The sequence below is a fragment of the Haliotis rufescens genome, unplaced genomic scaffold (genome assembly GCF_023055435.1).
Source record: "Haliotis rufescens isolate VD_foot unplaced genomic scaffold, xgHalRufe1.0.p SCAF_7, whole genome shotgun sequence".
NCBI classification, from domain to species: domain Eukaryota; kingdom Metazoa; phylum Mollusca; class Gastropoda; order Lepetellida; family Haliotidae; genus Haliotis; species Haliotis rufescens.
In genome coordinates, this window is record NW_025964361.1 from 23638256 (window position 1) to 23650820 (window position 12565).

A 12565-nucleotide genomic window follows, 5' to 3' on the forward strand; every position below is an offset into this window, starting at 1 on the left:
ACTCCAAGGCGGTTTTCTCGGCTACTGCGCAGAGTGATTTACATGTCACGTGTCAAGTACTCGGACTGTCAACAACTCCGACCGGATTTAGGTCAACTTACCATGGCAAGGGGTGCCATGTATTTCTACAGATTGGTTTCCATGTCTACCTGTACGCTTGGTGATACCACTCAACCAGGCGCCTGTCGCAGTCCATCCATGCACGGATGTTGGAAACAATAGACCTCCTCTACCAACACGGCTGTCACGAGGAACCTTGTTTCATCAACCCTTCGCTATAAGAACGATAGCGCCTATAGGCGTTCAAGGGATGGAAAAGATCGCCTTCCTTCGTCCGGTTTGATCTTTTCGACTACGACACCTTCCTATCTTCCGCCTTGACTACCGGACACAGTGTCGATTTGATACTTAAAGTCCCTCGGCCGTCCCACTGACCCCTGTTGCATACCTGCCTCGTATCGTGTTGTCGTCCTCCATCGTCACCTCGATATAAGAACAGGAGTACTTATACGCCGCTTCAGGGATGAAAACGATCTCATTACTTCGTGCAATGGCCATATTGCCTCGACTTCCTACTACCCGGTTACGTCGATGCCCCGGCGGTCGATTGTGAAGCTAGTTTACTTCGTCTACTTGAGGTTGGCTCGCAGGCGATCACACCTTTTTCCGAATCGTACCGACGGTACGCAATCGCAGACCCCTGTTGCTGACTACCTCCCCTGCCACCTTGTCAGTGGCTAGTGGCCCACGCCAGCCCACATTGTGACCACCTGTGATCCAGAGATCAACACCATAGGCACAGCAACAGCCTCGAGATAAATGCTTATCCAGGACGGCACTTGCTGACAGTGCATTCTCGGTCACGCCCTGTTGATCGTGTCCACTGACGACGTCACCGTAGTGTGGTGTTTGCGGACCCAGAGTTCTCGCCCCTCTCCCGGCGCTACAAACTCGACCGGCGCCCCCGAGAATCCCCATCTTAGGCGTTCCAGGCGCCTCAAGCTCTCCGACGCCTCACGCTCTCCGGCGCCTCGGGCCAGACTATGTGAAACGGTCGACACCCCAACCCTAGATCTGTTTGCCTCATATCTGAATGTGGCCAGCAGTCGTCTTCCATTCCACCTGTGCCGGATACGACCGCTGTGGCAGTCAAAGCCTTCCATCGTTCCTGAGAAGGATTACGCGCGTACGCTTTTCCGACTCCGGTTCTCCCTCCCACGGTTCTTCAGAGGTCCAGGCCACTCGACCCCTGCCATTGACTTTGGTCTCGCCTTATTGGTCAGCCAGAAGTTGGGTTATCGACCTCCGAAACATAGCCAGAGACAACCCCTGGAACTTCATGTGTGGTCCAACCACACGGTCTGTTGCCACACCCTCATACCCGCATGTTATCGTCTGCACGCCTGACACACATGCAGAAAGCCAAGGGCTATTCGGCTAGAGCGACCAAGGCTATTGCTTCAGCCCACCGTCCATCTACAGGGGGACTGTATGCTGATAAATGATGCTTGTTCCAGGCATTTTGTTCTGACAAACACCAGGATCCGATGACAGCGTCACCGCAGATTCTGGATCAGTTCCTTCTGTACTTGTGTAGCACCCGTCGGTTGAAGGGCTTACCACCCCCACATACCTGGTCGCCATCTACTCCGTTCTGGCCATCCCGGACGATCGGAGAAAGACGAAAATTCCCGACCTACGGGCCTGGCTGCGCTCGTTCAGTCTTGAAGACCTGAATACCAAGTTCGGACCGCCTGCGTTGGATCTGAATGTGGTCTTCAACGCCCTTCGAACCACTCCCCTCGTCTTCCTTCTACGACCTTAAGTAGAAGACGGGTGTTTCTACTGGTTTTGACTACTGCCGCTCGAGTCCATGTACAGCACGCCCTCGACGTCTCCCATGCCTGGTTCGAATGCGGTACCCAGGGCGCCGTTCATCATGGACCGTACTGGGACGTCAGCGTAAAGACTCAACTCCCAGGACAGCCTGATAGATCATTCCTTGTCCCCTCCCCCCTCGTCCAGTGTGGGTGCCGAGGATGAGGATGAGCGTCATTATGCCCAGTAAGGGCACTGAAGGTTATTCTACGATCTAAAGACTGCCGCAAGTCTAGGAAACACCTTTTTTCTGCCGGTCTCCCCTTCGTCGCTGTCGTTGGTCAGCCGGAATACTTTTCCCTGTGGCTCCGGGCGGTCATCCTTAAAGCGTATGAGCCGCCGGATTGGACCCTCCCCCCAAAGGCTATTACCTGAAATAAAATGAGATCAGGGCGATCGTATTTACACTGGTTCTTCACGGTATACTGTTCCATCCTGTCGTTCAGGGAAGCCTGTTCGTGGCGATCGGACACCGCCTTCACCAACCACTACTTCAGTGATGTAGCCTTGAAAGTTGTCGCCAGCGTTCACAGTTTTGGTCCCTGGTTGTAGCCCAACAGGTCATCTATCTCCGACGCCACTGATTCTCCGATACCCTGAGCGGGGCCCGTCGACCTCTCTGGTGTTTATCACCCCAGACGAGACGGCTCTCTTGCGTTCCGCATTCGCTCTTAGGTCAGTTTTAGTTTTGGGTTACCCGACTCATTCTATTGCTGTCACCTATCCGGGTTTTACTTTTTGCATCAACTCTCGTTTCCTGACGACAGGAATGGTAGTAGATGTGGACACCGGCGCCGACGCCAACGCCGCTGCTTCTCTGGTACCTGAGCGGTGCCCGTCGACCTCACCGGTGTTCCTTGCCTCCAGCCTAGAGGGCTCTCCTGCGTTTCGCATTCGCTCTTGGGATTGGTCGTAGATTTTGCCGCCGACGCCGCTGATTCTTCGATTCCCCGAGCGGGGCCCGTCGAACTCTCTGGTGTTTATCACCTCAGATTAGAGGGTTCTACTGCGTTTCGCTTTCGCTCTTCGGTAAGTTATATATTTTGGCTACACGCCTCATTGTATGTCGGTTACCTATTCGGGCGTTTCGTTTTTGCATCGACTCTTGTTTCCTGAAGACAGGAATGGTCGTAGATGTTCCGGTCATCACTTGTATGCGGTGCGGATTCATCGGACCTTGACGAGGGTTTAATATGGTTCACATCTGCAGGTATGCCCACCAGCCAAGCCGTCTGATAAAGATGCAATACGGAGTAATGCAGGATAAGTTAAAAAATTTAGTAAAATCTAAATATTTTTTACATTTGTATACTTATCCTGCATTACGAAGTCTAAGTGCCCTCCCTTTCGCTACGCTACCTCCCCACGAAGTTTCAGATGTTATGTTTAAAGCAGTTATGTCTTTTTGTGTGACGTCATGACTTCCGGGTCACGTGCCGACTGTGAGAGGGCGCTGCCTCCTGGGCTGGTTGGGACAACTTTCTTCAGCAGCTGGATCTCACACAGTTCGTCTCTCTGTCAAACATAGCAGTAAATGCAATACGGAGTAATGCAGGATAAGTATACAAATGTAAAAAATATTTAGATTTTACTAAGTTAGAAGTGCCTGGACCAGGGTGTTATCAGACAGTAATTGGTCATCTGTGATTTGCTAGTTAGAAGTGCCTGGACCAGGGTGTTATCAGACAGTAATTGGTCATCTGTGATGAGCTAGTTAGAAGTGCCTGGACCAGGGTGTTATCAGACAGTAATTGGTCATCTGTGATGAGCTGGGTAGAAGTGCCTGGACCAGGGTGTTATCACACAGTAATTGGTCATCTGTGATGAGCTGGGTAGAAGTGTCTGGATCAGGGTGTTATCACACAGTAATTGGTCATCTGTGATGAGCTAGTTAGAAGTGCCTGGACCAGGGTGTTATCACACAGTAATTGGTCATCTGTGATGAGCTGGGTAGAGGTTTGTTGAAACTGCATCAGTAACCCCACAGCTGAAACTGCTTGACAGCCTCCCCTGGTTTACGATAATAGTCTGTAAACTCAAGCGAGTAGTAATTAAATGCTTTTTATTGGGCAGGTTTACCCTTGATTTAACACTGAAGAATAACTGCGGCAATAGTGTCGTTTATCTTGTTGTAAGCCCAGTAGTGTTGCAGCTCCACTGCCTGCACTCCTGGCTAATGTAGGTTTGGATGTGTAAACACCTGTATTGTTCATATTCAAACATCTTTGTGTGTTTAGGACCTTGCAATACAGTTTCAGTTATTTTCACCCATAAAAAAGTCCTGGATGGGATATAAAATTTGAATGAAATTAAAATTCAGTATGAAATTGTCCTGTGGAGAGTTAAGGTAATTGAGTGCAGTGTATCATGTCCTGGTTGGCATCACATTGTGTGCTCCGGATGTGCTCCGTGTAATAATGTGTCTCTTTACAGACAGCATTGGTCATGGAAATTAGCCAGGATAAGCATGTTGTTAACATAGTAAAGTTGTGGACAATTTGAAATATTGTTATGGAAATAGAAACCAGATTCGTTTCTTCCTTACACTTGCACAGTCTTCGTTGGTATGACTAAATGGAGTGAAAAAGTGCCAATGATTTGATCTTCACGTGAAAAGTCAGTCCAAGGTGATGGTTTACCATAAATTGTAGTTGTTTTTTTTAATATGAAAATCACCCCCTCAAAAATCCATGTTGAAATGTCTAATTCTGATTCATGTAAACTCATCATATTGGTTTGTGAAAGTTGTACTTATTTCATAAATGATGTACATCTCATGGGATACCTTGAACAGTAGACTACCAGTCTCAGGAAGCAGGTACCTTGAACAGTAGACAAGCAACCTTGGTAAGCCGGAACATTGAACAGTAGACAAACAACCTTGGTAAGCGGGTACCTTAAACAGTAGACAAACAACCTTGGTAAGCCGGTACATTGAACAGTAGACACACAACCTTGGTAAGCCGGTACATTGAACAGTAGACAAGCAACCTTGGTAAGCGGGTACCTTGAACAGTAGACAAACAACCTTGGTAAGCCGGTACATTGAACAGTAGACAAACAACCTTGGTAAGCCGGTACATTGTACAGTAGACAAGCAACCTTGGTAAGCCGGTTCATTGAACAGTAGACAACCTCGGTGAGCCGGTACATTGAACAGGAGACAAACAACCTCGGTAAGCGGGTACTTTGAACAGTAGACAAACAACCTTGGTAAGCCGGTACATTGTACAGTAGACAAGCAACCTTGGTAAGCCGGTTCATTGAACAGTAGACAACCTCGGTGAGCCGGTACATTGAACAGGAGACAAACAACCTCGGTAAGCGGGTACCTTGAACAGTAGACAAACACCCTCGGTAAGCCGGTACATTGAACAGTAGACACACAACCTCGGTGAGCGGGTACCTTGAACAGTAGACAAAAAACCTTGGTAAGCCAGTACATTGAACAGTAGACAGACAACCTCAGTAAGCGGGTACATTGAACAGTAGACACACAACCTGGGTAAGCGGGTACCTTGAACAGAAGACAAGCAACGTCGGTAAGCCGGTACATTGAACAGTAGACAAACAACCTCGGTAAGCGGGTACCTTGAACTGTAGACAAGCAACCTTGGTAAGCGGGTACATAGATCAGAAGACAAACAACCTCGGTAAGCCGGTACATTGAACAGTAGACAAACAACCTTGGTAAGCCGGTACATTGAACAGAAGACAAGCAACCTCGGTGAGCTGGTACATTGAACAGAAGACAAGCAACCTCAGTAAGCTGGTACATTGAACAGAAGACAAGCAACCTCGGTAAGCTGGTACATTGAACAGTAGACACACAACCTCGGTAAGCCAGTACATTGAACAGTAGACAAACAACCTTGGTAAGCGGGTACATTGAACAGTAGACACACAACCTCGGTAAGCCGGTACATTGAACAGTAGACACACAACCTGGGTGAGCGGGTACCTTGAACAGAAGACAAGCAACCTCGGTAAGCTGGTACATTGAACAGTAGACAAACAACCTCGGTAAGCCGGAACATTGAAAAGTAGACAAACAACTTTGGTTAGCGGGTACATTAAACAGTAGACAAACAACCTCGGTGAGCTGGTACATTGAACAGAAGACAAGCAACCTCGGTAAGCTGGTACATTGAACAGAAGACAAGCAACCTCGGTAAGCGGGTACCTTGAACAGAAGACAAGCAACCTCGATAAGCTGGTACATTGAACAGTAGAAAACCTTGGTAAGCCAGTACATTGAACAGTAGACACACAACCTGGGTAAGCCAGTACATTGAACAGTAGACAAACAACCTCAGTAAGCGGGTACCTTGAACAGTAGACAAACAACCTCAGTAAGCGGGTACCTTGAACAGTAGACAAGCAACCTTGGTAAGCCGGAACATTGAACAGTAGACAAACAACCTTGGTAAGCGGGTACCTTGAACAGTAGACAAACAACCTTGGTAAGCCAGTACATTGAACAGTAGACAAGCAACCTTGGTAAGCCGGTTCATTGAACAGTAGACAAACAACTTTGGTAAGCGGGTACATTAAACAGTAGACAAGCAACCTTGGTAAGCGGGTACCTTGAACAGAAGACAAGCAACCTCGGTAAGCTGGTACATTGAACAGTAGACAAACAACCTTGGTAAGCCGGAACATTGAAAAGTAGACAAACAACTTTGGTAAGCGGGTACATTAAACAGTAGACAAACAACCTCGGTAAGCGGGTACTATGAACAGTAGACAAACAACCTCGGTAAGCCAGTACCTTGAACAGTAGACAAACAACCTTGGTAAGCCAGTACATTGAACAGTAGACAAGCAACCTTGGTAAGCGGGTACCTTGAACAGAAGACAAGCAACCTCGGTAAGCTGGTACATTGAACAGTAGACAAACAACCTTGGTAAGCCGGTACATTGAACAGTAGACAAACAACCTCGGTAAGCAGGTACATTGAACGGAAGACAAGCAACCTCGGTAAGCTGGTACATTGAACAGTAGACAACCAGCCTTGGTTAGTGGGCTTGTTCCAGTTTCTAACTTTTCAGACTAGTGAATGTTGATTGGTCCAGTTTTACTCTGTAAATGGATAAAGTAAACAAACTTGCAAATAATATTCAGAGTATTTGCTCTGAAGCAGAATAAAATTTTAGATCTTGTTACCTTTGTAAAATTACTGTTTTTCATATTTGTAAGCTTGCTTCTGATTCAAAACTGCAAACTTGCACAATTTTTAGCTCCAGAAAATGTATCTCTTAATGCATCAAGTTTGACATCTAAAGCCTCCCCAATGGCCTGATAGGGGTATTATGCCCAGGTCAACGCTGACATGGATTTTGTGTGTGTTTGCCAGTATGATTGACGGAGATTCGGAGATGGGCTTGTGGTTTCGGAGGGGTAACTTGATCCCGTAACAATTGATAATAGCTAATCAAACTGGGGGACGTAAATGCTATTTCCTGTTCTCATAAGCTGAATAGATATTTGAAGGGAAATGTTCACGAGGCGTAACGCTTGGACTGAGTACAGGCAGCAGCACTGTGGAAGGTGTTTGCAGTGTGTTTCTTCCTGGGCCCTGCACTGATCAGTGTATATTTATGATGTAAAATAGGGCTGAAAAAAATCCAACATTTGGCTCTCTTATAATTTCATATCTTTATGTGGTACATTTGCTTTGGTATTATAATATTCAGTAACAAAAATAATGATTTTTTAAATGAGCCACCCAGCAGGAAATATTACACCCGGAAATATTTTTTGCTTGACATATTCTTTTGGTGACAAGTTTACAGCTGCATGCTTCAATGGTCCTCCTAATTTTATGCCTCCCATTTCGATATGCTCAGTGATGTTGTTATGATGTGTATTGAAATTTGGTAAGGATCTGATAATATTTGTAGCCATATTTTGAATAATAATTTTCCATTCCACAAGAACCCAATGACATGTGAAGGCCCACGCCCAGCAAGGGTTACCATAATATTTGAAAAAGGTTTAAAATTGATAGGATAGGAATTAAGGCAATTTTATGGGTAGGACTTCGTATTATTGCATATTTAACAATGATTATTGGGTTGAGTAGATGGGAAACCCCACAGGTAAGCTCTGGAAAGGATTGTGGGGATAACGCCCCCACCAGGGCTTGAATGAGACATCAGGTTTATTTCTTTCCCATATAGAAACGCACAGAGGTGGCCCCTACTTTGATGTTGGGATGGCCTAGGTCAGGGAAATAAACACTGAACTGTGTACGGAAATCAAAGCTTTTCTTTATTTGCAAAGTTTCTCGTAAATACTGCAAGTACCATGTCTGAACAAAGGTACCTGGAATATTGGAACAAGTCTAGAAGGTGGTACAGAGTTGCCATTTTGTTTTGCTGGACTCATTGTTCCTTCATTCATATCTCTATGTTAGTGTCTTGCCCATGTGGGAATGTGTCATGACTTAAAACGCCACGCTTGTCCACTTGCCCGAGACTTCTAAATCGTGCAGAGGACATTGCTGGTAGTCCTCATTTACCTGTAGCATTTGCGGTCTATTATTCTCAATGCTTCAAATTTACTACAAATTGGAACTGAATAAGACTGACAGAAAATGTAACCAGAATAAACAGCTATATAAGCAGGACTGGCTGCAAATTGTCAAGGAATGGTGTAATTAGGTACACATTAGTCCTGTGGACTAGTCTTAAAGAAAGCAGATTTCTGAGGCAGCACTCACCCACTCACCTACTTCACTCACTCTCCCAACCCTCTCACCTCATACAATCAAAACCTTCTCACGCACGCACGCACTCTCTCTCACTCACTCACTCACCTCACACAATCAAAACCTCATGCACGCACATACTCTCACTCACTCACTCTCATAAACCCAATTACCTTAAATTACACAATCAAAACCTTCTCACGCACTCACTGACTCACTCACCTCACACAATCAAAACCTACTCACGCACGCACATACTCTCACTCACTCACTCACTGACTCTCATAAACTCACTCACCTCACACAATCAAAACCTACTCACTCACTCTCAATCACCTACTTCACTCTCTCTCCCAAAACCACTCACCTCACTCACTCACTCTCAAAACCCACTTACCTCACATTCAAAACACACTCACTCACTCACTTACTCACTCTCCGCTAAAAAAAATAATCATCATATTTTTTTCATACCCTGCATAAATATTAAGACGCTATTGTATGAAGGCATTTTAAAATGAAATAAGGCTTGTCCACACACATTTATTATAATCATTATTTTTTTCTCTTATGTTAACTGCTCTGTTTGTTTGCAGGTATGCTGTGATATTAGCCTTTGATGTGAAAGTTGAACGTGAAGCCCAAGACATGGCAGACAATCTCGGCGTGAAGATATTCATGGCGGACATCATCTACCACTTGTTTGATAGATTCATGGAATTCAGAGCGGAGCTGAAGAGGAAAAAACAGGAGGAGTTTAAACATATAGCAGTGTTTCCTTGTAAACTGCGTGTTTTGCCTCAGTTCATATTTAACTCCCGGGACCCCATAGTGTTGGGAGTATCAATAGAGAATGGTTTCATTAAGGAGGGCACGCCCGTTTGTGTGCCATCTAAGGAGGTATGTATGACAACTTGAAATAGGCCTTTCTAAATATCCCCACGAATGTTTACTACTCAAAAGAAGTTAAAGAAAACCTGATTCTTTCATATTACTTTTGTTAATCTGTCATGTCATGACAGACTAAGTATGAAAGACCTGTTTCCATAATATGACATTGTACGTTTTTATAAGGAGCAGCAGAGTGGCCCAGTCAGAGTGCACTTATTAATCACTCTGAATTCCTGGGTTTGACTCTTTGTCCTTCTACAAGAGTATAGTGGGGACTGTAAGGAATAAGTCTCACCACTTCATACAGCTGACATTTAACACACATGATGAAATATGACAGCATGCTCAAGATTTGTGTGATCAGGTTCACAACATTCGCTATTTCAGCTCTGAAAAAGTTTTATGGTCGACACTTCCAAATTGACTCATCAGTGACAAACATTGTCTGATGCAGCTCTCTGTTTTCACTTGAAACCATATGGGCCTATGTTTTTTCATGTGAACAAATGACATGCCTTTGTTTGAGGGTGCCTGCCAGTGGGGAAGGATGCACTCACCTTTTCATGAATACCTGGAGTCATTGTTTAATAGTGATGCACAGACACATGCTTGTTATTAGCTGGAATCATATAATGGACTCTGATTTTAGCAGATATTTCTGAATATTGATGTGGTGGCACGTGGTCCTGTGCACAGCGCACAGGTCATAAATCAGGTGAAGTTAAGCACCGGCAGTCTTGGAGAGTTGTGGAATGGGTGACTGTGTTCAGCAGCTTGGCTTCTGAGAGCTTCTTGGGCTTCAGTCCTGCCTCACATTGTAGCACATGTAGCACATTTGTTGTCTCCTAAGGCAAGTGACTTTAATGCAGTACAGTCTGAATAACGCAGTGCAGTCTGAATAATGCAGTACAGTCTGAATAATGCTGAGCAGTCCCAATAATGCAGTGCAGTACGAATAATGCAGAAGTCTGAATAATGCAGTGCAGTCTGAATAATGCAGTACAGTTTGAACAATGCTCTGCATTCTGAATAATGCAGTACAGTCTGAATAATGCAGTGCAGTCCCAATAATGCAGAGCAGTCCCAATAATGCAGTGCAATATGAATAATGCAGTACAGTCTGAAAAATGCAGTGCAGTCTGAATAATATAGTGCAGTCTGAATAATGCAGTAGTCTGAATAATGCAGTGCAGTCTCAATAATGAGGTACAGTCTGAATAATGCACCACTCCGAATAATGCAGTGCAATCTTAATAATGCAGTGCAATCTTAATAATGCAGTGCAGTCTGAAAAAGGCAGTGTTGTCTGAATAATATAGTGCAGTCTGAATAATGCAGTAGTCTGAATAATGCAGTGCAGTCTTAATAATGCAGTAGTCTGAAAAATGCAGTTGTCTGAATAATGTTGTGCATTCTGAATAATGCAGTGCAGTCCGAATAATATAGTGCAGTCTGAATAATGCAGTAGTCTGAATAATGCAGTGCAGTCCGAATAATATAGTGCAGTCTGAAATAATGCAGTAGTGTGAATAATGCAGTGCAGTGTGAATAATGCAGTAGTGTGAATAATGCAGTGCAGTCTGAATAATGCATAGCAGTCTGAAATAATGCAGTGCAGTCTTAATAATGCAGTGCATTCTGAATAATGCAGTGCAGTCCGAATAATATAGTGCAGTCTGAATAATGGCAGTAGTCTGAATAATGCGGTGCAGTCCGAATAATATAGTGCAGTCTGAAATAATGCAGTAGTGTGAATAATGCAGTGCAGTCTGAATAATGCAGTGCAGTCTTAATAATGCAGTAGTCTGAAAAATGCAGTTGTCTGAATAATGCGGTGCATTCTGAATAATGCAGTGCAGTCCGAATAATATAGTGCAGTCTGAATAATGCAGTAGTCTGAATAATGCAGTAGTCTGAATAATGCACTGCAGTCCGAATAATATAGTGCAGTCTGAAATGATGCAGTTTTATGAACGAAACAAAGGCCAGGAGTATGAGGATTGTTCAGTTGATCAAGGGATTTATCATGGTTTGCTCAGTACAAGTTGAGGGTTAAATTTGTCCCATCCAGCGGAAGCAGATGAATTTTTGTGTTTGTCGTGTATCGAGTGGGATGTCTTAGTTGTATTGCTACAAGTATCAGATGTGATATTCCGCCTATTCATTCAACCGATTATTCTTTACCTACTAAAGACGGTTGTTACTCGCGAGCAAACAAACTAGTCGAAGGCGCGACACCATCTAATACCTGGCCACACACACCTTTGACCTTTGATCTTGACCTGTCAGGTAATCTTTGCTCGCTGATCGCTTCGAACGCTATACCTTGCCAATCTTGCATGTCTACACTGTTCGCAAGAGGATGAGAGATGGGCTGAATGGGGTTGTATCGAGCATAGGTATTAGCGGGAATTTCAATTGAGATTTGTACCACGTTACTAATTCCTTTCCTAAGCTTGGTTGGGCAGGCCATAGGCTGCACGGGCTCTGAAGCTGTCGTCAAACAAGCAGGACCTGGAATGAGAAGAGTGTTGGCGTTGTTTCTGGCAGGGGGGTTACCTTCCCTGCATTTTGTATTTTTTTCAAACCTATCAAAATCTTATATTTTCTAACATTTTATATTATCATATATATGCAAGGGATGTTAAATGCTGCTGAAAAGTTCTCTCCTCTAAAATCCCTTAAAATCATATTCTAAAAAATCAATAATATGCAACTAAATTCTTTTTTTTGTCAAATGTTAATTTGTAATCATTATGATTTTAAGATATTATTTGATTATGTTAAGTTTGTTCCATTTTTAACATCAGCAACTTCAGACAGAATTGACTTAGTATTTGGCAGGATAATTGACCAGTGTTATGTTCCCTTTCATTGTTATTGAGGAATAATATTTCACTTTATAGCCACAATAATATATGTAGCCTCTATTTTGGTAGCTGTTTCCTTTATCAAGCACAACAGCTCCACTCTGAGAAAGGAAAAAGTTCCTATCATTTACAGCATATTGGATCTGCTTTTGTGAAAATAGCAATTTGTGGGACGTGGGTCCTTCTCGAGTTATTCAACCCATCTAAGAAGTC

General features: G+C 44.2%; 1 protein-coding gene across 3 annotated transcripts in view; it reads left to right on the forward strand.

Annotated features, from left to right (window-relative positions):
• The window catches only part of LOC124137459 (eukaryotic translation initiation factor 5B-like), a 130024-nt gene that overhangs the window by 71971 nt on the left and 45488 nt on the right, over window positions 1-12565 (forward strand). For all 3 annotated transcript variants that reach the window (XM_046503755.2, XM_046503757.2, XM_046503756.2), the window contains exon 23: window positions 9188-9491. In XM_046503755.2, coding sequence (XP_046359711.2) covers window positions 9188-9491 — 304 coding nt within the window. The remainder of the gene's footprint in view (window positions 1-9187; window positions 9492-12565) is intronic.